Consider the following 27,310-nt stretch of genomic DNA (forward strand, 5'->3'; position numbering starts at 1 on the left):
TAGAGGGGAAATATCACCTCCCTGGACCTATTCGTCATGCATCTGCTGATGCACGATAAAGTGCCATTGGCTTTTCTGATGGCTTCGTCACACTGCCGGCTCATGTTCATCTTGGAGTCCACTAGGACTCCGAGATCCCTTTCCACCTCTGTGCCACCCAGCAGGTCATTCCCTAGGCTGTAGGTGTGCTGGACATTTTTCCTCCCTAGGTGCAGCACTTTGCATTTCTCCTTGTTGAACTGCATCCTGTTGTTTTCTGCCCACTTGAACAACCTATCCAGGTCTGCCTGCAGCTGTTCCCTGCCCTCCAGCGTGTCCATTTCTCCCCATAGCTTTGTGTCATCTGCAAACTTGGACAGAGTACATTTGACTCCCTCGTCCAAGTCGCTGATGAAGACATTAAAGAGCATCGGTCCAAGGACCGAGCCCTGTGGGACCCCACTGCCCACACCCTTCCAGGTCGAGACCGACCCATCCACCACGACTCTTTGGCTGCGACCCTCCAGCCAATTCGCCAACCACCGGACTGTGCAGTCATCCACATCACAGCCTCTTAGCTTGTTCACCAGTATGGGGTGGGATACCGTATCGAAGGCCTTCCTGAAGTCTAAGTATACGACATCCACCCCTCCTCCTGTGTCCAGGCGTTTCGTAACCTGGTCATAGAAAGAGACTAGATTGGTCAGGCACGATCTGCCCGCCACAAACCCGTGCTGGTTTCCCCTCAGCATAATTTGTCCTGCCGGGCTCTCACAAATGTGAGCCTTGATAATTTTTTCAAAGACTTTACCAAGGATGGAGGTGAGACTGACTGGCCTATAGTTGCCCGGGTCCTCCTTCCTCCCCTTTTTGAAAATGGGGACCACATTAGCCCTTTTCCAGTCCTCTGGGACTTGGCCCTTGTGCCACGAGCGTTCGAATATTCCTGCCAGTGGCTCTGCAATGATGTCGGCCAGTGATGTTGGCCAGTGCCTTCAGCACCCTCGGATGGAGCCCATCCGGGCCTGCCGATTTAAAGGCATCCAGTTCTTCCAAATGAAACTTATAGTTGAAACTTATATAGTTACATTCATGTTGTTATGCTGATTTAAAAACAAAATTCCAATTTCATTTTGAAGAAAAATACTCAATATAGTTTACCTGAGGTTTTTTAAAAATACATTTAATTGAATTAAAAGCCACAAAGCCTATCAGAATGAATAGGAGCTTTTTTAATGACTTCAGCAAGCTTTGGGTGAGGCTCTTATAAGTAGATCTCAAATTCATCACTCCAGCTGCCTGAGCCGAGTAGCCTGAGCCAACGTGCCCTGCAGGTGCACTGCTCTCCCTTTCAGAGAAGAAAAAACTCCATCCCAGCTAAGTCTTGGCCTTCAGGACTTAAACCCAGTCAGGGAAAAGAGGACAATTGAAATGCTGGCATTTCCAGAAGACCATCCAAACTGCAGCTGCCTCAAGCAACCCTGCCAGATTTGTTTCCATAGCCTTTCTTGCAAAGCAGCCACAGCTGTACAGCAATGTTTCAAGCTAATGAAGCCCATTGAATATTAATGTTATTTTTTTAAATGGAACACAGTTTGAAATATGCCTTAAGGAACCGTTATAAACAATATGCACTTTGGCTTATACATCTGTTTATGAATTCATACTGCTCCAAGCATCATAGTATAAGAGTACATGGGCGCACAGTCTTAGTTCCCCGAAAAAACACAAGATATCTCTGTCAGTATAATTATGCTTCCATCTTACTCAATATCTCTGATTTCTTTGATAATATTTTGGTATTTAGTAAAGGTAAAGAGGTATTTGAGCCTTCCAATAATTTAAAATAAAAATATAAAAATACATCCTTGACATTTTTTGAAGGGCTGTACATTTTCAAAAGTACAGTGTAACAGGGCAAGCAGCACTTTTACCCCTGGCCAAACCTCTCAGGTGTGCCTCTATAGTAATAGGCAGAGGGAGCAACCCCCCTGGATTTACAATGCTTAGGCAGAAGCCTAGGATAACAGCCCCCTTTTGCCCAATGGAAGTAGGCACTTGTAAGAAACGTGCATCTGGGAGGCTGAGGGGTTGATTAAAGTGATTCCAAAAGAGCTTCAAATGTTTTGTTAATTTACACAAGGTACACAGATAAACCAGGAAGGCCTGCTGGGATTAAAACAGTATCTAAATGAGTGTGGCCTTACCTAAGTTGCATTTTTTCCTGGGAAGTTTTAGGAAACTTGACTTAGCATCCATAGACTCCTTGCCCATGTCCAGACAAGCGTGGTGGTATGTGGTGTTGCACGTCTGCAGTGCCACATACTGCACATTCAGCTGTTTTCTGTGCTGCAAGGAAGCAACATGAGGGGGCTTTTTGACCACTGGATATCCAGGGGTTAAAAAAACCTGTGCAAAAAAAAAAAAAAAGTGGAGCAGCATATGCAGGGGCAGCATGCACCTGTCAAAACCAGAGCCTGGCCAGCCAGAGCCACACTCTGGCTGCAGGCCAGGCTTCAAGTGACAGGTTCACCACTGCTGCAGCCCCAGGAGGCCCCCAGGACCCCAAGTAAAGCTGCTTGAGCCAGCCCAGTGCTGGCCCCAGCCTCCCCTACCCCACCTGGGGTAACTTGCTGCGTGCCAGAGGGCATGTGACACAGGCGTTCCCTGGGGACAAGTAGCAATGGCACAAGGTGTCCCACTACTAGTTGTCTCCAGGGAACCAAACATCCATGCTCACAGATGCGGCCACTATATTTCCTGTTAGCGTGCCCTTTCCCCAAACTGTTACTTCCTCCATATATCCCTGCCCCTCATCCTCGAAACAAGAGTTTTAAAAATTTAGTGTTTGTTTGATCTTATGATTTGGCTTTAAAAGAATAACTTTCAGCAGGCTAAGGCAAGCTGGTAGGCCAGCTGTTTTAGTCCATACCTTGCTGACTGTTCTTCAAGGACTCTTGTTATCTTACCTGGTGATACCTTACTTCTATCATCATTTCATTTCCTGTTTGCTTCCCCCAGTAGCCTCTTTTGATTTACTTCAGGCATTCAGGAAGAGGAATATCAGGAAGGTAAACAGAGGTATATACAAAAATAAAATTGATATCTCCCCTTGGTCTTCTCAGCAACATAGCTTGCAAATGCCAGGTGGTTCCTTTCCAACGGGGGTCCATAATGAAGGTCAAAATGTTCAGACGATTCCATTCATTTTGAATACTAAACTTGAGACAGTCTAATTTCTCAGAGATGCTGAGCATCCACAGCCCCTGTTAACTTCTGTCAGGAGTGTGGGCACTCAGCAACTTAGGAAACTCAGGTCCCACGCATTGCAAGTTGGACACCCCAAATTAGCAGACACCCATATAAATTCAATTCAATTCAAAATATTTAGTTAGAAGCCTGCCAACTTAAACTTCTACATTTGCTGTATTATGTGGGAAACTAGTTGGAAATGACTTTGTATACAAAACTTGTGAGGGTCTCATGCAGTTGAATGCCTAAGCAGGCATCAGTGGTGCAGATACTCTGTGTATAGGTGCCCACACATTAACATCTAGAGTCTTGAAGGATTTCTTTTTTGCAGATCTCATACCTGGGTTACTTAATGCTTTTCAATTATATAATCTTGGTTCGGATGGAGCGCTGGCCTTCACTCCAGGAATGGATTGTCATCTCCTATATTGTCACTTTGGCTTTGGAGAAGATAAGAGAGGTAATTCGAAAGAACTGTTTTAGGTCATTCTGGGAAGGAGCTATAAAAATTGGAGAAGGAGACTCAAAAAGATGTTCAAAGAGAGGAGGAGCCTTGCATGAGACAGAAGCTCAGGGGTCAGATTAAATGGCCTCTTGAGGTCCCTTCTAGTCCTAGTTTTTTATGATTTTTTTTTATGATTCCTATCCTGCAGATCCCCTAATCCACATGGGGGCAGGGAGGAGGAGGACTCATATATTTTCCACTCTCCAGCTCTTAAAACTGTCTTTTGCCAAGGCAAAAAAATCAATCAAAAACTCCAAGAGGTCAGTTTTGCAGTTTTATGGCTCCACTGCCTCTCCATTGCATCAATTTGAAGAGTGGGGAAGGAAGGGGGTGGGGAGAATCCTAGGATCCATACATATAAAGTCTCTGTATGATTCATTGTTCTGTTATGTCAGGGCAGGCAATTATTTCAGGCAGAGGGCTGCTTACTGAGTTTTGGCAGGCTGTCAAGGGCCACAAGGGTAGCCCTGCCCCTTGACAGGTGCCCTGCCCCCTGGTCACCATCTTGTGACTGGAAGTCCCGCCTCCTAACCCCTGACCTTTACCACTTGAAGTCACTCCCCTTGGCCCCGGAAGTACTCCTGTCAGCAAGGGGTTTTGCCATCTTGTAACCAACAAAATACCAAATTATATTCTAAAAGGCAAACATCTACTGCATTCATTAATTTGATTTCAAAAAATATTTTTCTTCTGATTTACATGTGTTTGTGTAGTGTTCGCAGAGGTGATTGCACAATAGCTTAAATGAAGTCTTATTCTTGTATATCGTGGGAGGTGCATATAGGTGTGTGTGGGTGGGTATGAGGTTTGTGGGGGAATGGGTGTTGGGAGAGGGTGGCTGGGATGTATGAAGGGATGTGGGTGTGGAAGCCTGCATGTATGGCAGTGCAAGGGGGGGTGCATGTGTATGGTGGGGTGTGCATGTCGGACTCACCCTGTAAACACACACACACACACACACATACTGCCCCTGCCTGCACACACACACACTGCCCCTGCCTGCACACACACACGTATCAGCGTGGCCTTGTACTCCTCGGTCCGGCAATACAGCCATGTGGTGCTGGAGCAGGGCGGGGGCAGGAAGAGAGTGAAATGGCTGGAGGTGGGCGGGACTGGGCTGCTCAGTTCTACTGAGGGCTCCCCCTAGGTCCTACTGCCCCTGGCTCCTGTCAGCTTGGACAGGCAGCCAGGAGCAAATAAATATTAATTTACTAATTTTTTCAAGGGTCCCAATGGGTCAGATAGAGTGGCCTGGTGGGCCATATTTTGCCCTCCCCTGTGTTATGTTATAATCAGTGCAGTTCTTGCTTGGAGACATTGGTGGCAAAGAGTTGTTACAGATGTAAAACAGTAGTAGTATTTAATTATTTATTAATTCTTTATGCCCTTCTAGATATAGAGCCCAGCACCAGAAGTCCATCACAGTATCCACTTATTACACTGTCATTTATGCCCACCTATTTTCTCTCCAATCTACCATCTTCCTTCCTCCTCCTTCCCACTCTAAACTTCCTGTGTAATTCTGATTTGGTTGTAAACAAAGTTAATAAGGTGAATTAATTGTGTGTTTTATTTCTGCTTAAATTGGGCCAAAATAATAATAAAAATGAAATGGAATTTGCAAAAAAGCAGAGTCTGCCAATGAGGCAAATCTCACCCACAATGTGAATGGCTTCATTGAAACTGGTTAAAACCAATGAGAGTTCATTGTTTTAAAAATGTACCTCACAGATTTTCCTTTTTCTTGCTTTGTTTTCAGATTTTGATGTCAGAGCCAGGCAAGCTGAGCCAGAAAGTGAAAGTCTGGCTTCAGGAATACTGGAATATCACTGATCTGGTGGCTATTTTAGTATTTATAATTGGAGCAATTCTTCGCCTACAGAATCAGCCTTACATGGGTTATGGACGAGTGATTTACTGCGTGGATATCATTTTTTGGTACATTAGAGTACTGGATATCTTTGGTGTGAACAAGTATCTGGGACCCTATGTCATGATGATTGGAAAGATGGTTAGTAGCTATGGTGCAAGAGGCTGCTTTAAATACTGCATTTTAAAGCTACCTAAGAAACAGATTTGTGAAAGTTTAAGTCAGTTCCCGGTTTTAGAAACCAATTCTGCAGCTCTTGCTCACCTGAATGGGTCTGAGATTAAAGCATGTAGAATTGGGCTTTTAATCTTGATTCAGGATTTCTGTACACGTGCACATACACACACACACACAATATATGATACACGTACTTTGGAACAGAACTCTAAGTAAGTATCAGCTCAATTCAAGAGGATGTTTATCTTAAATTATTTTAATATTCAGCATTTCTGAGCTCTCCAGGAGCTTCATTAATTTCAGCATGGGTGAAACATTTGACCTACTCAGAATTCTTTAGGGTCTTCCCCTTCAGAAAAGTGGGCTTCCAGATTTTTGGCCTCCTCTACACACTAGAGGTATCATACAATTAACAAACTATCTGCACAATTATCTTGGGACCAGCTACATGAGCAAATTACCAATCAGGCCATAAGAAACTACAACCAGCTTCAAAATTAGACCTCAGAAATGTGTACTAATGTTATAGCTGGTTGCTACTGAGCTTTAATTTGCACATGTAGCAGGGTCTCTCCTGGGAGTGCTGCAACTGAGGAGACCCTCAGTCCCAGCAGCTGTCATCTCTGGGTTCTGGCAACTCAGGGACCCAAATTTCCCCAGCTGTGGTGGTGCCCCCCTGGTGCCACCTGGGTGGGCAGCAAGCAAGCAGATACTACCGAGGGGGGCGCCACCACTGTAGAGGGAAGGTCTGGGGCCCCCTGAAGCTCAGGGCCCACCAGCAGCTCACCCACGGCCACAGGATAGGCGGGCAGTCTCCATGGGAAAAAAAATAGGATGAGGCCCCTCAATGCTTTTTTTTTTTCTCAGTGGAGCCTAGCTGTGTGAGCTGCCACAGGGCCATGAAGTCCCTGAGCTGTGGGGGGGCCTGGTCCTTCCCTCCACGGTGCCAGCACCCCCTGGGGCTGTCCAGACAGGGTGCTAGCTGCGCAGGTGCTGCCGCAGTTCTCAGGCAGCACCCACCAGATCCAAATCTTTCCTGAGCCTGCGAGCTGGGGCAGCACCAGCACAGCTAGCACCCTGCCTGGGTGGCCCCAGGGGGTGCTGCCAGTGCAGAGGGAAGGTCTGGGCCCCCCCAAAGCTCAGGGGCTGCAAGGCCTGGCAGTAGCTTGTGTGCGCAGACTCCACTGAGGAAAAAAAAGAAAAAAAGCGGCAAGGAGCCTGATCCTGTCAAAGTTTGCAATGTTACGAATAGCTATGTTGCAAACTAAACTACATGCAGATATAGTTTAGTTTTCAACATAGCAAATTCATTTAAATAATAAAAAAACCCTCATATGTACATCGTGATGCAATTAAACCGCAAAAACAGCCAATTTTCATCACATGTACAAGTGTCCAATAACTCTTCTCTAGCAAGAGAGTCCCTTACACTAGTGATTTTCTGTGACAGCCCCTTCTAGCTTTAAAATGTGTTGGCAAAACAGCACAGTGTTACTGATGTATAAGAGCATTCACACAGAAGCACATTTTGTACCACCGGCAGTTCTTTAAATCATAGAACATACCTGTCTAAATGGGACCTGCAGGACCACCTTTTCTGCATAGTATATTTTTTCAATTCATGAGCAATACTTATAATGGTATAATAGTATCTGGGAAATGATTATTTTGGGGGGATTTTTATCCTCATGATTCTTTCGTGGTCACACGTGTCTTTTCATGGAACTGTTGATTTTGACAAGAACCTCTGTCTGGCTCCCCTGTCCAGATGATTGACATGCTATATTTTGTGGTCATCATGCTTGTGGTTCTCATGAGCTTTGGAGTCGCCCGCCAAGCTATCTTGCACCCAGATGAAGAGCCCTCTTGGAGACTAGCCCGCAATATCTTCTATATGCCCTACTGGATGATCTATGGAGAGGTGTTTGCAGACCAGATAGACCGTAAGAGTAGAATTCATAGTAAGATTCTGTTTCCTGTTTCTGAGGCAGATGATCAGATCCAAATTAACAAGGATGTCCATTTTAATTTGGAATTAGTGTGTTTTGTCTTTGTGTTGGTGTGGATTTTTTGTTTCTTTGTTTCTTTTGCTCTTTTTTTAGCAGCAGACCCCAGAGGTATGAATATAACTTTCTCTTTCCCACCCAAGCACTAGTAGAAACCTTCTTTCTGTCAGCCTGTATTTAGGCCCAGATTGTGTTGTGAGTGCTGCAGTCTGAAATGTTCTCCTTTCATTTGAGGGTAGGATTATGACCTTTGAGACATTCTGCTTCCTCATTTGGACTGTTTTGGTGGACTTGGTACATCAACAGCAGTTCAGGCTGTGATTCATAAAAGTTCATAAGCACATGCTTAAACCCCATTGACTTCAGCATTCATTACTGAAACACAGACCTTGTGCATATCCTAGAGTTAAGTGTCTTAGGAGCTTTTGAACCAAATCTCCATTAACATTTGAAAGCATGGACATTATTCTTCTGATCCATTGGCAGTACACAACCTCATATGCAGTAAATAGTGTTAGAAAATAGGGCTGGCCAAGATCTCTGTTCCCCTTTCCCAAGGCAGAATCAACTATGAAAAGTAGTTACTCTGTCCATACAGAGGAACCCTCTCACCCTTTTTATTTTTGCATTCATTTCAGAGAGCATTTGAGGGTGAAAAAACATTTAGCTTAGAAAATGAACTTTGTTTTGACTGTACTGTAAAGCCTGAACGGCAAAGAGGGCTATAACTAAAATCCTGGCAGGCAGACATTTTACTACTGGGTGTCCCAATAGGGATAAAATAAGCATCTTGTATGGGAGATTAAACTATACATGTTTCTTCTCCCAACACCTAGCAGATGCAGTAAATTAATTCATATTCCTTCCAGGTGATAAATATATGCTCCAGAAATGTTTCGGGTCTATGAGTCCCTACGAGTTTGATCCTGTACATCTTATAAATCCAATAACAAAGTTGTTTTTGATTAGCTTCAGGCCATAAATAGTCTTTCATATCTGGGAAATATTTAGTAATTTATTTTGAAAATATGTATTAAAAATACTGGATGTGGATGCAGTAATGTTTGTAAGTTCATGTTAATATTTGAAATATATTTATAAAATGTATCTACATGAATATGAAATCAGGTTCATTAGATGGGTTTGGCTTTACTATATATTGTGCACCATATCTGGAAAAATAGGCAGAATGTAATTTCAACACAGTTTGTGTACATATTGATAATGTAGTAAATGGAAAACTCAAGATGGGTGGATCGAAGGAACTGTGGACCCCTAGCAGACTTCAGGACCATTAAATGTTACATCTGTGACAATATCTGATATTTAGGACAGTTTTCACTAAATATCATTAGATGTTAGATTTCTCTGCTGCTTGTGAGCAAGGCTATTAAGTATAATCTGGTCATGAAGCTACATTGTTATTTAGGAAGACTATAACATTGTCTCAACATCTTCCTTTGCCCCATAAATGGTCATTTCATTGCTGCAATTTACAGTACATTAAGTCAATCTTAAAAAATAATTGGGTCAACCACATCCCATCTTATATGGCGTCAAAGCTCCCAAGTGGTCTGACAAAGTTTGGGACTACTCATATGGGTACATGTTGGAAGAAAATAAGCAAGGCAGAGGCTGAAGATATTCCTCCTGTTCCATTTGGTTCATAGTCTATGTACAAATTTTTGTTTGCCTTGAACAAAGATGGTAGGCCCAACTGTAGTGTTCATGTACATGTCTGTTTTCTCACATATCAGTGAAAATAAGCAATTCTGAGCTCAGGTAGCCAGCAGCAGCTCTGTTCAATGATACCGCAGCTCCGACCTCAGCACTCTGGGAATCCATTTGCCTAACAAATGGGAATTCATGGAGGGTTTATTTATATTGAGGTTTTTCCAGTCAGACCAGAATACTTAATTGTTTGCCACATGGATGGCTTATATTTCAGAAGAGTGGTGGTTTTAAGCTTTCCTAAAGTGCTTTGAAAGTGACATAAGCTAAACTGGAAAAGGACATTTTATACTAAAAGAAGAATGTCTATAAAGAGTTGTACCTGCACAACTATGTGTTTAAACTTCCTGGTCTGATTTTCTCATATAGAAAAGCTAATAGGCTCCTACTTTCTAAAAATCCTTCTGTTCTCATCATCTACACATGATGTTATGTCACTGTACCAATGCACTATGGTGACATAGCACCAGCAGGCAAAAACCAGGATGCCACAGCTACATTGCTGTAGTGATGCACTCCCTCAGTATAGCGCATTGCTATGGCAACATAGGGGCTAAAAATAACCATGCGCTGCCAGCATGGTACAGTACAGGCTGTTACTGTTACTATTACTTCCAAAAGGAAGTACTAAATGATGGTGCAGTAACAACGGCACCATAGGGGCACATGTAGATCCACCTAGTAAGTATCAGTGTAATCTTCCCATGTCTGTAAGTGTACCACACAACTATCCTTAACAGTTCACCTGGCTGTGATCCTAGTAGATAGTTCAAGTTGGGTCTACGCTATTTTGTCAAGTTCCTTATGTGTAAATGATTTATGGAAAATTATTGTATTGAGTTCCCACCTCAATCATTCAGAAAAATGCATTTCTTTACCTACTTCTGTCATAACCAAACAAAATTGAGCCAAATTAATTGAGTGAGACTTCTGCCATTGACTTTACTGGGGACAAGATTTCACCTGAAGTATGAAGGAGTTCACCCTAAAGATGAAAATCACTCTAAGATAGAGGATCCCCTTGACCATAAAATTAGGATCACTTAGCACCTAGCAGAACAAGGGTCATCTGTGTTCCTGTTCCACTAATCAGTATGATTTTGCTTTTAGTCACTAGTTGAGTGGCAACCACAGATCCATAGTGATCATCCAATTAGACTTTAATTCTATTAGAAGCTGTAATAACACATCTGTAGCATAGCTACTGATTGTCTCAAACATAGAATGATAATAAGGAAAGAAATAGCCAGAAAAGGCAATGCCTGGATTCTGCTTCATGAAAAAGGGGAAGTTTGTTTCCATAATTGCTAGGAGATTCATTTCTTTGCCATAACTTTGTGTGTTTGTGGGTGACCATTAGTTGAGTTTATTTGACTAAAATATATTGTGTATTTAAATGATCATCTGCCAGCAGCATTCTGTGATTTATTTTTACTGACAAGAATTTGCTTCCGTATGTCATATTTGAGGAAGACAAAGTGAAGAGGAAATTGCAGTACATACTGAAGCTCTAATAAAGCCATTGTTTCTAAGCACATGTCTCCATGGTTCTGATATCTGAGTTGCTTATCTTTTCTTGGCAGCAGAACAGCCACTATATTGTCAATCTTCTGTCTTCTTTCTTTCTATTATTCTGTTGTTTTCTTTTTCTCCTTTCTCCTCCCCTTTCCTTTTGGATTGCTGTGAAGTCTATGCCATGGAAATTAATCGTAAGTCTCTATGGGGAGAACTGATTATCTTCTTTAGTTCAATATATTAATTATTTTCTTCAGTGAATATTGGCATTTTAGTCACAGACCCAATCCAGTATTCGGATATCAGTCTTTTTTTTTTGTACTGAACCCATTTCAAGCATCAAGAAAAAAGAGCAATGTATTCAAAAACAGATGCAAATATATAAAATGCCACCTAAACCAGTATTGTTGCTCTTGTTCATGTATTAGTTTGCCACTATAGCATGCAATCTGTGTGTTGCTGAGATGCATTTGATTTTCTGTGTCCAGATAAATACAAGCCTGAGATATAAGTCTGCTTGAAAATTTTTCAAGCCCATATCTGAGAATTAGGTTTCAATTCAGCCTACATAAAGACTTGCCAAAACCAGGTTTAAGTAAGTGTTTCAGGCCAGTCAGATCACATTCAAACATTATCTTCAAGTAAGATTGAACATAGTTTTGGAAACACTTTTAAAATAAATTGTTTTTGCCTGTGTCAGCAAACTAAATCTTGTAAAAATGTGTTGCTAGATCTGGTATCTACCAAAAGATTTTAGTGCCTTTTAGTTAAATGTTTTAACAGGTAGTAAGTGACTAAAGGATCAAGTCATGGGCTCCTGTTAGACATATTTAGTTGAGCAACCAGAAAGCCGCAGCATCTTAAATTAGTAGTCACTTCTGAAAATCCTGCTCAGGACCTTTTTCATAGTAGACTTCAGAGACGGAGAATTTCCCAAGGGGGAAAAGATTTATTCAATGTAGTGAGAATTTCAGCCAGCCCCATAGTTGAGGAGGGTCTGCAGTGTCTGAGAACTGATTTTCCGTTCAGCGCGCTCTACACTCGCTTGCCTCTCTCAGATACATTTTAAGTCCTTACTGTTCTCTCTTTAGCTCCTTGTGGAGATAATCTTTATGACGAGGATGGTAAACGCCTCCCTCCCTGCATACCTGGGGCCTGGCTCACTCCTGCTATCATGGCTTGTTACCTCTTGGTAGCAAACATTCTGCTGGTAAATCTACTGATCGCTGTCTTCAAGTAAGTATATTAATTATATGACCATATGATCATGTACTTACCTCTTTGTTTTCCTGTTACTGAAGATTATTTTGACTATGAAAGCCTTGCAGCAGGGCCCAATTATACTAGTTTTGCAAAATGATAGAAGTTGATGAATCCTCTTAGTATAATTGCTCATGTACCCTAAAGTCTAATGTTCTGGGAATATGATTGACTAATACCTTTGGTAGAAGGGCAGTCTGCAAGGTGAGACATGATAAGAGAGACCTTATTGCAGATTCACCAGTACTAGCAATGCTGTGTGTTAAAGAGTTTGGCTAGCTCAGGTTGGCTTTCTTTGGTAGTGTCATACACGCATCAGGGCTTCTTCTGAAGAAAATAGTTTTGTGTACTTATGTTCTCTTGGTAGCCCAGGGGCAGGCAATTATTTTGGGCAGAGGGCTATTTACTGAGTTTTGGCAAGCCATTGAGGGTTGCATGACAGGCAGCCCAGGGCAGATTAATATTAATTTTCTAAATTTTTTAGGGGCATCATGGGCCGGATACAATGGCCTGGCGGGCCGCATCCAGCCCCCGGACTGCATTTTGCCCACCCCTGCGTTAGCCCATGTAACAGCAGGGTTATTCCTGCATGTTCCAAGTACAAAATAACTGGTGAAGTTCTACTTTGTGGGGAGCTTCTGAGCACAGAGGTCACAGAGGAAGTCATCTGCACTCTTTGTACATTAACAAATATTTCAGTGGACTTGCAGAGGAAGATGTTGGGAAGTTGGGAGTATGGTGTCCACTCACTGTTCCCAGATCCACTGGCCTGCTTTGGGACTCTGCAGTTCTATGCTTTGTTTTTTAAATAGAAAGGTGCTGAAACTAACTTCAGATCCTTACATAATGTTCTTTGCACCACCTCTTCGATTGAGCGATGCAGGAATCAGACTTTGACTATTTACGATACATCATGTTGACAACCCAGTGAATACAGCTTAACAGAAAACAAATTATGGCATTTGCTTAAAAAAATTGAAACCTCCAAATATTGAAATATATTTCGTTACTTGCTGCCCTGCTAAATGTTAGGCTGTTTGGAGACCATCTTCTGCCAACCTAGGACATTGGGATTGACTTTCCCCTGCCTTGAAGCAACATTTGGGCCACTCTTCATTGCAGCTGCAGCAATATATGGATTTATAGGACAGTTGCATCCCAGGCACATCATTTGCTATGAGGACATGGCAAAATACGCAAGGGGCCCCCTGTGAATTCATGATGCCTCAGAAGAAAAAGGTGATGCCTGGCACAGGCAGAGCCAGGATTGCAGCAAAGGAGTTTTGCTGCCTCCTGTTTGACTGTGGCATATGCACAACGGCTCTCTGAGTTCACCACCTGTTCAGCCCAAACTTTAATGGAGCCACTCTTTTTGCACAGTGCCAAAGCCCAGGGGGGTGAGCAAAGAGCAGTTGATGGTGCTTACCCTCTGGGTTCTGGAGCTGCATGCAAACAGGGGTTCCAGCCATAGCCCACACCAAGCAGCTAATGAACTCAGAACCCATAGCACGTGCAAAGCTCTGGCATTAGATGTGCTGACACATCAGTGAGCTCAGAGAGCAAACTGCATGCACCACACAGTCAGAGCAGGTGTGACCACACTGCTGCACGCTCAGGGCAGCCTGCAGGTATTTCCCCCATCCGAACTTAGAAACAAAACATTAGAAATGATGGCTTGTTAGACAGGCACACCCAAAGCACCAATCCTAACAGAGGTACGAATGCATTAGTCACTACATGTTGATGCGCCATAGCTCTACAGCATTGAAGTGCTGGCTGGTTTAGATAGGTGGTGTCATGCCCAGAACTGTGCTTCTTACAAACCCTGTCTTTTATTTGCTATATGTAGTTAGACTGCTTAGTGGCTTAAAAGGTCATGAATTTTAAAGTACTCAAATGCCAAACACATAGCTGGGGGGGGGGGGGGGGGGGAGAATGTTACATACAATGCTAGCTATTATTGGTGGAAGAGACCAAACAATCAGCAGTTTAGGAAGTAGGTCATTTTGTTAACTCCTATCCTCCCAGCATGGTAGATAGGGGTATGCAATTGGAAAACTCTTGCTGTGGAGACAATAGAATTGAGTCAAACCAGTTTCAGTGGTAATATAACCACCCTTCTTCCCTGCCAGACAAATCTAAAACTTCATGGACTCCACATTCTGCTTTTTTGCAGTCATGTTTTAAGTGATTTCATGAAAGCACATGTAAATATTTTAAAGCACAGAAAATGAGAAAAGAAAAAGTGGGTAGAATGTGGAAAAGGAAGTGTTTATATAATCAGAAGTGGTGCTATTTGAGGACACTCCAAAATAGCTTGAAAAGTTAATCCAACACTAAGAGAAGCATGATTGCTCTCATTTAATTGGTATAATATAGGGGAGGCTATTATTAGTCTCTGTATCTAACGCAGTCCCCATTCTACACCTCTAAATCTACTGACCTTCAAGTTAAATTCTTATAATACATGCCTTGCTTTGGTGATGAAAATGAAAAACCTTCATTTTTAAGAGCAGCTTTCTTTAAAAGGCTATGCACTGAGTTCTGAAGCCAGAAGTTTGTATGAATGAAGTTTGAATTTAGGGCATCTTGTGAGAGCTTTGAAAAGTCTTCTATTTAGGTCAAGCTGATCAGCATATTAAAAAAAAAACCTATGTGTAGCTTCTGGGTTTTATACAGAATACCTTTCATGGGTTTCATATTTTCAAACACTGAGGCGTGTTATGAGAGATACTTTATTTATAAGCATGCTTCAGAATAGCAGTTATGTACTGCATATGTTTTGCAGAGTTCATTTCTTTTCAGCGACTGCTAAGTAGCTTTAATACACTAGGAAAACTATTCTAAATTAAGATTTTTTTCTTTTTGTATCTTTAAAAATATTCTGAGTTATGGCAAAGGATCTGAAGGACCTAATGGAAATAAAGACAGCTAACAATAACCCTTTTTTCAGCAATACCTTTTTTGAAGTGAAATCCATATCCAACCAAGTTTGGAAGTTCCAGCGATATCAGCTGATCATGACGTTCCATGACAGGCCTGTCCTCCCTCCACCAATGATCATCCTCAGCCATCTCTACATAATCCTCAAACGCATCTGCTGTCGCTGTAAGAAGAAAAGGGAAGGGGATCAGGATGAGCGCGACCGGGGATTGAGTATGGAAAAAACTGTCTGTTCTACATAACATTCTTGTTTTCATTTCAAGGCAGACACTTTTCCAGTGCTAATAACCATTCATTTTATTCACTTTGGCAATCAAGTATATTAGAAGATGGCAGTATGGGACAATACATGCAAAATAATTTATTTATAGAAGTCCCCAAATCTTTAGCTTTTTTTTTTTTTTTAAATGGTAACCTCTATTGTGTTGTTATCCCTTTAATTCATATTATGAAATTCTAATGGATGCTACCCAATGGGAAGAAAGGAGTAAAAAAATTAAAGACAGACAATGATTATGGTTTCTAATTTCATCTGTGACTGTCATGTACAACATCCTTGCCTCAGTTTCTCCAAGTTTAATCAAACCTCCCTTCACAGGAGTGCTCTGACGATTAATTAATATCTCTAAAGTCCTTGAAGATTAAAGTGATAATAATTGCCAATTATTGAGCACTATCACCATCATGTTAATAGTAAAAAGAAAAACTCTGCTTCATTAAAACAAACAGATGTTTGCATGAATTGTGTAGTATTTTTATCTCTTGATTTTTGCACTTCATGGGGAAACACATTTTGTATGTAATTATATTTCTGCCTGATAAGCTTTGATGAAAAGGAATGGTAGATGTGACATGGCCTGAAAATACAGAGAGTCAAGTGCTATACAAGATTAAGCTTTCTCAAGGGCTTTAATTTCTCTATCAGATTTTTTTTTTTTTTTTTTTACATAAATGCCATTTTGAAATCCTTATTCAAAAAATATCATTGGAACAAACTGATACAGCAGGTTATCTGTTGCATGTAAACACTGAGGCGAATTCCATTTTGATGGAGAAGTAAAAAGAAAATTAATCTTAAGGAAAAATCAGTTTTGCTGAGACTTCCTGGGTATTTTATCCAACAGAAACTATATTCCACCCTTGTTCTGTGTGCAGATGTTCCACTAGTTTTAACAATCTGTGCAGAGACCAATGGGAAAATATAGTGCTATACTGGATCATCATAAAAATCAGATAATCATTCATTATATAAGATAACATTGCCCACAAGACCATTGTCATTTTAGCTAAGTGTTGATCACCTTTTCACAAAGTAGGCTGTTAGGCACAGAGACAGAATCTTCAGTGACCCCTAATCCTCTCCCACCAGACATGCACACACACTCCAACTCCCCCCTACCACCACCCCAAAAGAAACCCCAAACAAACCGTCCTCTAAAATGGTTTTAAAAATGCTAGAAATTTCTTCAGACTCTCAGGAATCTTGGTGGAAATTAATGAACGTTTTTGTACAATTTTTATGCAGAATTGTTTCTGAATGATGAAGAGCTGAAGAAGCTGTATGAATTTGAGGAGCAGTGTGTAGAGGAATACTTTCAGGAAAAGGAGGATGAACAACAATCATCAAATGATGAACGTATCAGAGTTACATCTGAAAGGTATCCAGTTAAAAAAAATCCTTTTTACTAAAATCCTTTTCACTTTCCCCCTATTTTTATTAACACTGGGTGAGTCAGGCCACAAAACCTGGTGGCCTTGGAGACATGTTTATCCAGACCATCCTTAAAGGTCTAAACATGCAAGTCTCTCGAAAGAGTAGGCTTTCTTATGGGATCTCTACTCTGTTTGCTCTTCTTTCAAGTGATTAACCCACAAGTCTCGCTAATGTATTATTTCTGTGTGAAGCTGAGTCTCTCTCTCCACCCGTTTTAGCAAACTGCTCTGTGTTAGGCTTCCAAAAGAGTGCACACATATACTAGAAAAGGTGATGTCAGATGACAGAGAAGATGAGAAAAAGAGAAGTATGTTCCTTGCACCTGGTGTGTGGCTCAAGAACTCCTAAATTCTAGTAGCATCTCTGATGCGGATTCGCTCTGGTTTCATGAGCAAGTTATTGGACCTCCCTACATGAACTTTCTCACCTGAAAAGGAGGAATAATGCCTACATGTACTTCACTGAGATGTTGGGATTAGGTTATTTTGTAAATTGGGGTAGGCAACGTTTTTTGGCCGGAGTGCTGAAAAACACCACAATGCCTACCTCAGAAGGTGCCGGAGTGCCGGCATGGCAGAAAAACAAAACGAGAGAAAGGGGTACATGGCAGGATGCCCTGCTTGTGCCCCGTACCCCCCACCCAAAGCCCCTGCCCCACAGCCCAGGCTCTGTGGCTGCCAGCAGCTACCGTGGCTCTGGGTAGCTGCTGGAGCCCGGGCTGCTCCCAGCAGGGCTTGCAGCATCCCAGCTCCTGCTGGGAGCAGCCCAGGGTTCTCAGCTGGCAGCAGCTACCTAGAGCTGGGGCTGACTGCAGCTGGGAGGCTGCTAACAGCTGTGCCAGGCTCCAGGCTCTGGCATCAGCTCCCTACCAGCACGTACACCCACCCATCGGAGCAGGTGGTGGGGGAGGGGCCTGAGGCAGCGCAGCCCCAGTCTCTCCCCTGCTCCTGGCACAGAGGTGATGGCAGGGCTCCAGAGCCCGGCGCAGCTGTTTGTAGCCAGCCTGGACTCTGGGCAGCTGCAGCAAGCAGCGGGCAAGCTGCAAACAGCTGCGGCATCTGCTCTGGCATCAGCTCCATGCTGGCGGTGACTGCATGCACACCTCAGGGCAGACAGCGGGGCAGCCCACTCTGAGGTGCCCGAGCAGTCACCGCCAGCATGGAACTGATGCCGGAGCTGTGGAGCCCAACGCAGCTGTTTGCAGCCTGCCCGCTGCTTGCTGCAGCTGCCCAGAGCCCAAGCTGGCTGCAAACAGCTGCGCTGGGCTCCAGAACCCTGCCATCACCTCTGTGCCAGGAGCGGGGGAGAGACCGGAGCTGCGCTGCCTCGGGCCCCTCCCCCACTGCCTGCTCCGAGGCGCAGGTGCACGCACTGGTAGGGAGCTGATGCTGGAGCCTGGCACAGCTGTTTGGAGCCTCCCAGCTGCAGCCAGCCCTGGCTCTGGGTAGCTGCTGCCAGCCAGGAGCCCAGGCTGCTCCCAGCAGGCATCTGGGACACTGCAAGTCCTGCAGGGAGCAGCCCAGGCTGTGTCGCTGGCAGCAGCTACCCAGAGTCAGGGCTGGCCATGGCATGCTGAGCAAAATGGCTTCACATGCCATGCTCGGCACACGTGCCAAGGGTTGCCGACCCCTGTTGGAAATCATTATGTTGTGTATATAGCAGCAGTGACAGTATTATAGGTTTCTGTTACTAGGTCATCCAAGCAAAAATCCTCTCAGAGAAGATCTGTTTCCTAGATCATGTTTTCAAATGCTCTGCCCAGTTTACTGGCCATTGTAAATAAGTCAAATGATTCTTCCCTTGGATGGCTATTCAGCATTCCGAGAAACCTTGCTATTATGAAAATGATGCATGATCCTTTTCTTAAATATTCCTTTGTATAGTTCCATTTCATTAATTCCTAATTATACCTCACCTCAAGAACCACCCTAAATAATTCTTTTCATATTGTTTTTATGCCCTTAGCTGAATATCACAAATTCCCTTAGTCATCTTTTAGCTGACCTATAATTGATATTTAGCATGGACAAATATTCAATATGACCATGACATTGCAGGATATAACTGTAATATCACAGCTGTGTTAGTTAATTGAATTCCAAACAAATACTTAGCAACACTTTAAAGATTGATATTCCATTTCTTATAGCATTTCTGCCTAGATCCATACAACAAGCCACTTAAATATTTTGCTCTGAATTCCTTCCAGATAGAGAGATGCCCTGAATATAATGCAGTACTCTATGTGCAGTCTGGGAGTAGAAGAGTAAATGAAATCTGCTCTGTGGATACAACAGCATGTGTCTGTGTGTGTGCATGAACACGATATCTACTGCATTGCTTATGCCCCGGCAGTTTTTCAAAACTGTGGCTATTGTGACAATAAATAAAGCAGAAACAGCCAGTAAGCCTCACTGATTCACTATAATACATGAGCACAAAGCAGATCTGCATATTTCTCATGACTTCTTGCTCTAGATGCTCCATCATCTTTTGTGTGCAAGAGCAAAAGAAATGTTAATTTAATTTTCACAGCTGATTTGCTGGTATATGATCATATCACATCCTGGTCCATAGCTTTTATGTGCAGTCTTCCTGTACCATAATTTATATCAGAATGTAGGTAAATGGAGAAAATGGAAAAAATGGATTTTTAATTGGACTAGATAATAATTCTGCCATCTGCAAATCTGTTCTGCAGTTGAACTAAGAGCTAAAGTAGTTCAATAAATTCTGGAGTGCATTCTCTTTCATGCAGTAACCAAACCTGTTTGTTATCCTACCTTGATTTTTTTTAGTCCTATCTTGATCTTTTTTAAGTCAACATTTGCCCCTTGTCATTAGAAAACACTTCCCATATAATTAATAGACTGTCTCTCAGTAAAGAATGGCTGAGGTGATTGGCACACATGGAAAGAAATTTAATAATAATACATTCTTCCCAGAGCTCACTTTTGAGCGCCGGAGTGGAGACAGATTACATCTTCATCTAATATAATACAAAGAAAGAACATGAATAAACAGAAAATGCAAATCCTTTAAATGATATATTATCCTTTATATATTGGTATTACGTATTAAATTATATATTATCCACAGATGGATAAAGATACTATTACTTGTTATAAAGTCCCCCTTTTTGTTCATATATTGTTTGGGAACAATCTATACAAATTTATTCATAAGACCTTTCTCAGTATATATGAATAGACTCAACCTATGGATACGTTTTTATATAAATTTTTTTAAATTGATTATTCTGTGGGATTAGTTACTGGTATTTTTCCTCCCTCATGACTGGATAACTGAAAAAATGTAAATAGAAGACTACAGAATGTCAAATAGCAAATAATGTGTTTCCAATATCCATTTTTATTGGAAGAACAAATGGCATTAAGATGTTGAGGATTCACAATCATTTTCATGATTATCCCAGGGCCCTCCAAACACATTAAAAGCAAATTATTGGTGATGCTAGAAATCATAGCAACTGAATCTCATTGCTTTTATTCAATTAACTTTTCACAATGTATTCCTTACAGCATTTTGAATATACACAAAGCATGCTGTGTTGGTATCACTGGGTGAAATTTTAAAATACTTCCTAAGAGAAAAACATTATAATCAAATGTAATGGAGTTAGTAGGGCCTTGCTACACATTGCATTTTGAGTTGCTCAAATGTTGATCAGTGTTAGTACTAGCTTGAAGCAGTCACATACCTTGGGCACGTCCAGACGAGCGCGGTTGTGTGGTACGTGGCGCTGCAAGAGTGCGCTGCCTGCCCAGTCCAGTGTTCTCTGCGCTGCAAGGGCACGCTGCCCAAACATGCATTGCTCCTTTTTTCCTGCAGTTCTTTTTTTTACCCTTGGATATCCATGGGGTCAAAAAAGCTGCGGGGGAAAAAAACGGAGCAGCACATGCTCAGGCAGCATGCGCTGCTGAATAGCAGAGCCCAGCCACCCAGAGCCACACTGTTGCTGCTGGCCAGACTCTCCCTGGCAGGATCACTGTGGCTGCAGCCCGAGGAGGCCCCTAGACCCCAGATAAGCCTCCCCACTCCACCAGCAACTTGCCGTGCACCAAAGTGCACGTGGCATATTGTTCCCTGGGGACCAGGTGTGCCGCTGCTGCTTTTCCCCAGGGAACCAAACATCCACAGACATGTGGACGTGCCCCTTAAGGTTAAAAACCTTCTCTGGCTGTCTCCACCCTGCACAGCTGTGACTTGCCACTAGAGGACTGGTGAGCCAGGACAGCCTTGTCTCTCTGCTCTAGGTGAGGGTGGGTGCAACCTGGGTTGAGGGGCAGGAATATGAAGCAGGGAGGTGGAAATTCAGTGGGATGGATGTGGGTAATGACATGGAAGGTGAAAGGGAAATGGCGATTACTGGTGAAATAAAGAAAATCAGCCACTGAAGGATAAAATAAAAAGAAGTTAAAAAATGAATTTAAAAAGAAATAAAGAGGAAGTAAATTAAAGAAGGTCTTATGTTTTACTAAATTGGGATTAGGGTGGTGGGGGTACTGATCATGTTTCCCTGGGTGGCTGGGAGCTGGAAGCAGCGAGGGAAGGTGGTTTTGGGGGAGCTACTGCCCCTTCCCTAGGAAGGAAGCCCCAGCTCTTTGGGGACCCACTCCTCACCTCCCAACCCACCCGAGACCCACTCCCAGATCCATGTGTGCCCTGCCACCTGGCTAAATAGCTTGTGCTCTGCAGGCTGTTTTCATGGGGTTGCACCCCTGGGGTGGGAAGTCCACGCCCCTATGGATGGGAGGGGGAGTTGGCTTGGTGCTGGAACCACTCCCTGGCCAATAGAGTTCAGTGAGTAGAAAGTTTATCCATACCGAATAGGAGGGTGGGGAAGGGAACACTGCATCCTGGGATGCTGAATGACTGCAACTTCAGCAGCTCATCTGTGAGGAGTAGCCACACATATGGAACACAGATCAGAGATAAACCTGCTCTGGAGCAGTGCAACTTCAAGCTGCCTAAAGCATCCTTAAAGTTTCAAGTGTTAATGTGTAGACAATCCTGTGGTTAAGAGCTCCAAGAGCTGCCTAAAATTAATATGTAACAATGCCCTCATATTAAGTTCTTTTTAAGCTATGTGTGGTCTCCAGGACTGCCAACCCAGCACCTTTCAACAGCTCCAGACTTCATTTAGTAGCTGAGAAAGGCCTAAAAACCCTTATAGAGGAATTCTGGGAGTTGAGAAGAGATTTTTTGAGAAGAGATAACTTTGTGGGGGTCTGTTTGCAAACGTCTTCCCATTGTGGGGAGGATCCTGCAAGTAACCCCACTAGGAAGTTTATAGGGCTACACTACATGGATCTTGGGAGATCTGTAGAGGCCAGGGTTGCCAAACTTATCCTGCAGGCCAGATGAATAGCAAGGGGCCAGTCCATGGGTTGGATCCAGCCCACAGACTCCCTCCCTCTCCCCCTCCCTCAGCATACCTAATCCAGTGGCTACATCTGGGACCTGCACTGTGTATGGTACAGAACCTGGAGGAGCTGGAACAGGCACCGAGTATAGTAGCATAGTTCAACCAAGCGTCAACCATGTTCCATGCTGCGACTGCTCCCACCCGACTGTGTTGCACTCAGTGCCTACTCCAGCCAGTAGGGGTGTACGAAGCAGGCCTTATTCGATTTGGATTCGGATTCAGCCCAAATCAGGGACAATGATTCGATTTGTTGATTTGGATCACTGTCCCCAATTCAATTCGGCCAAATCCAAATCTGAAGAGTCAATGCTGATTCAGAGAGCCAGTGATTCAGACATAGGCACAGCTTTAAAGGTTTTTTCTACATACCTTGAGGTAGCAGATGCAGCTATTAATCACTGCAATGCTGGGGCAGATAGAGCATCCCACAGGAGTGCGGGGGGGGGGGGGGGTGGGGGGAACCTCCATATGCTCAGCGGTGAACCCAGAAGTGGACCAGAAGTACTTCCGGTCCACTTCCGGGTCTGCTGGGGAGTGTACTGGTGGCCCCCCCATGCCTCCCTAGCTTAGTGATTGGCCACAGGAGGACCTTGGGTCCCGCCCCCCCCAGACCCAGGAGGCATCAGTCACCAAGCTAGGGGGGTGCAGGGATGGGGAGCCCAGCACACTCCCCAGCAGATCCAGAAGTGGACTGGAAGTGCTTCTGGTACACATTCAGGTCTTCTGCCAAGCATGCTGGGGACCCCCCCATGCTTCTGTGGGATACTCCATGTGCCCCGGCACTGCAATGCTCATGAGCCCCTGTTACCTAGAGGTACGTAGAAAAAACATTCAAAGCTGTCTCTATGTCCAAATCTCCGAATCTCTCTGAATCAATTCGGAGGGTTCCGATTCGATTCGGAGAGATTAAAGAGTCCTCTGATTCAATTCAGATTCAGAGATTCAGCTGCTGAATGGGGCCAGATCTCTACTGAATCAAATCAGGAACCAAAGCTTCACGCAGCCCTACCAGCCAGTCCAGGATTCATGCTGCATACGGAACCTGTAAGCACCGCTTGCAGCAGAGGTCCTGGATCACCTGGAGTGGGCGCTGCGTGCAATGCAAATCCCAAAGCAGGTGCTTTATGTGGCATACTCCAGCCGGGGAAGCCACCATGTGCAGTATGGCTGATGCTCTGGCCAGACTGCACCGCATGCAACACCTGGTCCAGCTACTCCAGGATCTGTACTGCAACACTGTAAGTTCCACACTGGCTGGAGCAGCCACTGGATCAGGTATACTCGGTGAGAAGTAAGGTGAGGAGGTCTGTGGGCTGGATCCTGTTACACAGATTGCCAATTGATCAAATCATGAGTGAGACCTGATGAGGGAGGATAAAGCAAGATGCCACATTTATTGATTAAGCACTTAATACACACACACACACACACACACACACACACATTCATACCCCCAATTTCTGTTCTGCACTGGTATACGTTACCAGTCTTACCAGTGCTAGGATCAACTTCGTGGCCAGCCTAGTTGATCATGAGTGGGAGCTGTGCTCCTGCCAGTCCATCTCATCAGACAAAGTGCTCCAGGATGACATGCAGAACAAGACCCAAAATCGATATGTCTCGCCCCATCTTTTATAGCCTTGTCAATTCACCCAGTCCTCTGGGCTTTTGCTAGGTTATCACTGTGTTCTTTCTTGAAGGTCGATTGCTGTTGTTCTCTCACTGTTCTGGGGTGGATTCTACTTGTTTGGTCTTTTATCAGTCAGCATTCTTCAGCCAGTCGCCAGCTGATGTTTTCCTTTTCCACAAACACACTCTCACCCATTCAGCATATAAAAGAGTAAAAGGTCAAGCACTTACGTCAAGCTACAGAGCAATACAAAATGGAGTTTCTTAAGGCAATGCAAAACTCAAGAAAATACATAAGATTAAAAGCAATCAGCAAAAATCTATTTCCATGTTATTTACCTAACATCAAGCTGGTATTTATGTTATTTGCATAACAATCCAGCCCATAGACCTCCCATGCTCCAAGGGCATGTGCCATGTCCAGTGCGGGTCTGATCGGACCCAGGGGCAGCACCTTGGGCCAGATGGTGGGGCTCTGCAGGCTGCATGCAGCCCATGTTTGACACCCCTGGTAAAGGCAAAACTGCCATCTCAATTCTGTGCCTTCACATCAGCTCTGGCCCCATCTGAGACTCCTGGCTCTGAGACACAATGCCCTGCTTCCCCCAGCATCATTGGGGAAGAATGATTTCAAATGTGGATTCTTATTTGTTTAGAATCCTCCATAGGGCTGCTACGAGAAGAGCAGTGCAAGAGAAGTGACTGAGCATTCCTTCCATGCAGGAAGAAGAAGATCCATACAGAGTGATAGATTTAGGTAACCTAGCCAGGCAACCTAGGAGCTGCAGGCTTGGTGATGAATAAAAATGCACAATCATATTGCATACAAACATACACTGCATGTGTACAGGCACTACCCACCTAGCACGCAACAGGCTTGCACATCCCCAACCTCCCTCATACATGGTTGGCCATTGCTCTAAAGACTGCATGTAGGAAAAGGGTGCACCCAGGGAGGCTGCTGAAGTTAACCCAAAGCCTCCGTAACTAAAACAACTGCACAGTGAGCAGTAGAAATGCTATATCTGCTACATAACAGGGGAATGAGATACAGACACCTGAGATCTCACTTTCCAGAACTGCACTTACATGGTCAGTAGTCCATAGCCCATATGAGGATTAGTGCCACTATATCTTAGCAATCATTAAACAAACCCTAGCTCACATGTAAGCGAAATCACTTACTTCCATTTACACAAGTGCTGAGAAGTATAGCCAGGCTTTGATTTACATGGTATTTTTTTGCATTTTCAGTTATGCATGGTCAATTAATTGTGACACTTTATTTTTGTACATGATACGGATTCACTTTTACACAGTGAAGTGCAGTCATGCAGCGAGAAGCAGAGCCTGGCATCTTGGGGAACTGTGTGCAGCTAGTAAGTCTAATGTAGTGGGAGGGAAGGGGCATGAGGGGGACAGATCAAGGCCCCCACAGTGAGGGAGGAGTGGGGCTGGGGCAGATACTGCCCAGCTGGGGCAGGGTCAGTGTGGAACAGAGCCATGGCTCACCTGGGGCCATGTTGGGGGGCTCCTGCTGCTGCGCTCACCCTGCGAGGGCAGGGGAGGGCATGTCCCCCTGGATCTGTATGGGGCAGGGTGGGCAGGCTGCAGCTGCAGGCTGGAACTGGAGCTGCGCTGGCCTTTTCTCAGCCGGGGGCTGGGCTCGGGGCAGGCAGTAGCGGCGCTGGGAAGGGGTTACGGGAGGGCTGCAGTCACTCCAAATTTCACTGTAGCCTCCCCCCATATCCCTTTCCAGTGCCACTGCTGTCCGCCCTGCACAGAGCCCCAGCTCAACCCCCGCCTCCACCCATGCACTGGGAAGAGCCGGGGTTGCGCCAGGCAGGCAGCAGTGGTGCTGGATGGGGGCTATGGTGAAATTTGGGGTGGCTGCAGTGCCCCCCCATAGTCCCATCCCAGTGCTGCTGCCACCTGCCCCAAGCTCAGCCCCCACTGAGAAAAGCCCAGCACAGCCCCTGCTCCAGCCTGTAGCTGGAGCCTGCCTGCCCCGCCCCTCCCCTCCCCATCCCATGCAGATCTGGGGGCACACGCCTTCCCCATACCCTCCTGGGGTGCACGCAGTGGTGGGAGCCACTCCTGCCCCATGCCCCCTGGACAAGCCATGGCTCCGTTCTGTGCCCGCCCCACCTTGGCTGGGCAGCGTCTACCCCTGCCCCACTCCTCCCTCACCATGGGGGGCATTGATCTGCCCCCCCGCTCCTATGCCCCTTCCCTTTTCCCTCCCCTTCCGCCATACCAGACTTACCAGCTGCATGCAGCTCTCCAAGCTGACGGGCTCTGCTTCTCACAGCCTGCATGCTGTACTGCAGCTGTGCACATACATCAGCATCTATTGGCCAAATGATTGGCCACATCTGGAAGCTGTCTCGGACGGCCAGAGCCGACTCAAGGTGATATAATAATTGCTCGTTCGTCGGGCGGGCTGGTGAATAGAGAGCCCGAGAAAGCTTTATGGTTGTAAAACTTTACTTACGTCGCTGGTGGTTGCGACGAAAACGGTCCGGTCGTCTGAACAACCATGTCAGTTGTTCCAGCTGATAAGGCTCAGGCTAGCTCATCCGTCTACAAATCAAGCCGGCGGGAATAGGGTACATCTGGGATTGCGCTCGGTGACGGGGAGAAGAATCGATAGGTGATCAATCTATCGATCAGCTCAGCCGCAAGTCAGATCTCTTTTAGAAGCACTCTGCAGTGTGCTCAAAGTTCTCCGACTTGGGCGGAAGTTGCATGAATTTTTAAACGGCTAGCAAGCCAATTACTAGCCGCCACGTAGGAATAATTTAGAGCTGCCAATAGCGGTACACAAATTTGCATTCGAATGGCGGGAACTCTCTTGCACCGGGGGTTTTCTGCTGCAACAGAAAACCTTTACTTTGCAAGAGGCTCTCATGTGGCGGGAAAATTCCACCGTGCCGAGGCACCAAAATCACTGGGTTGTGACAGAAGCTAAATCCTTATTTTGCATAGACGCATAGTATCTTTTTATATGATTACTATTTGCACAGTGTTTTTTCAAGGACATAACTACTGTGTAAATCAAGGTCTGATTGTATAGTGGACTGAAACAGTAGTAGAAACAGCTAAATTTCTGCAACCAGAACACACAATGAACCAGAAAACACAAGCTCCTTTTTCAAAATAAATCTCTAACAAAAACTCTATCTGGTAAATTTTCAATGAAGTAGGGTTGGAGCTTGACCTCCTTGTCTACTCCCCAAACCCTGTTTTAGCAAGAAAACAATTTGGTGTAACAATT

General features: G+C 44.4%; 1 protein-coding gene across 1 annotated transcript in view; it reads left to right on the plus strand.

Annotated features, from left to right (window-relative positions):
• TRPM1 (transient receptor potential cation channel subfamily M member 1) overlaps nt 1–27,310 on the plus strand; it is a gene marked incomplete at its 5' end in the record, with an annotated part of 87,857 nt that overhangs the window by 54,383 nt on the left and 6,164 nt on the right. The window contains 7 exons of the mRNA XM_059714911.1: nt 3,563–3,691; nt 5,499–5,750; nt 7,555–7,729; nt 11,212–11,232; nt 12,130–12,274; nt 15,252–15,454; nt 16,767–16,899. Of these exons, the coding sequence (XP_059570894.1) occupies nt 3,563–3,691; nt 5,499–5,750; nt 7,555–7,729; nt 11,212–11,232; nt 12,130–12,274; nt 15,252–15,454; nt 16,767–16,899 (1,058 nt within the window). The remainder of the gene's footprint in view (nt 1–3,562; nt 3,692–5,498; nt 5,751–7,554; nt 7,730–11,211; nt 11,233–12,129; nt 12,275–15,251; nt 15,455–16,766; nt 16,900–27,310) is intronic.

This window comes from Alligator mississippiensis, chromosome 11 (genome assembly GCF_030867095.1).
Source record: "Alligator mississippiensis isolate rAllMis1 chromosome 11, rAllMis1, whole genome shotgun sequence".
Classification (NCBI taxonomy): Eukaryota; Metazoa; Chordata; order Crocodylia; family Alligatoridae; genus Alligator; species Alligator mississippiensis.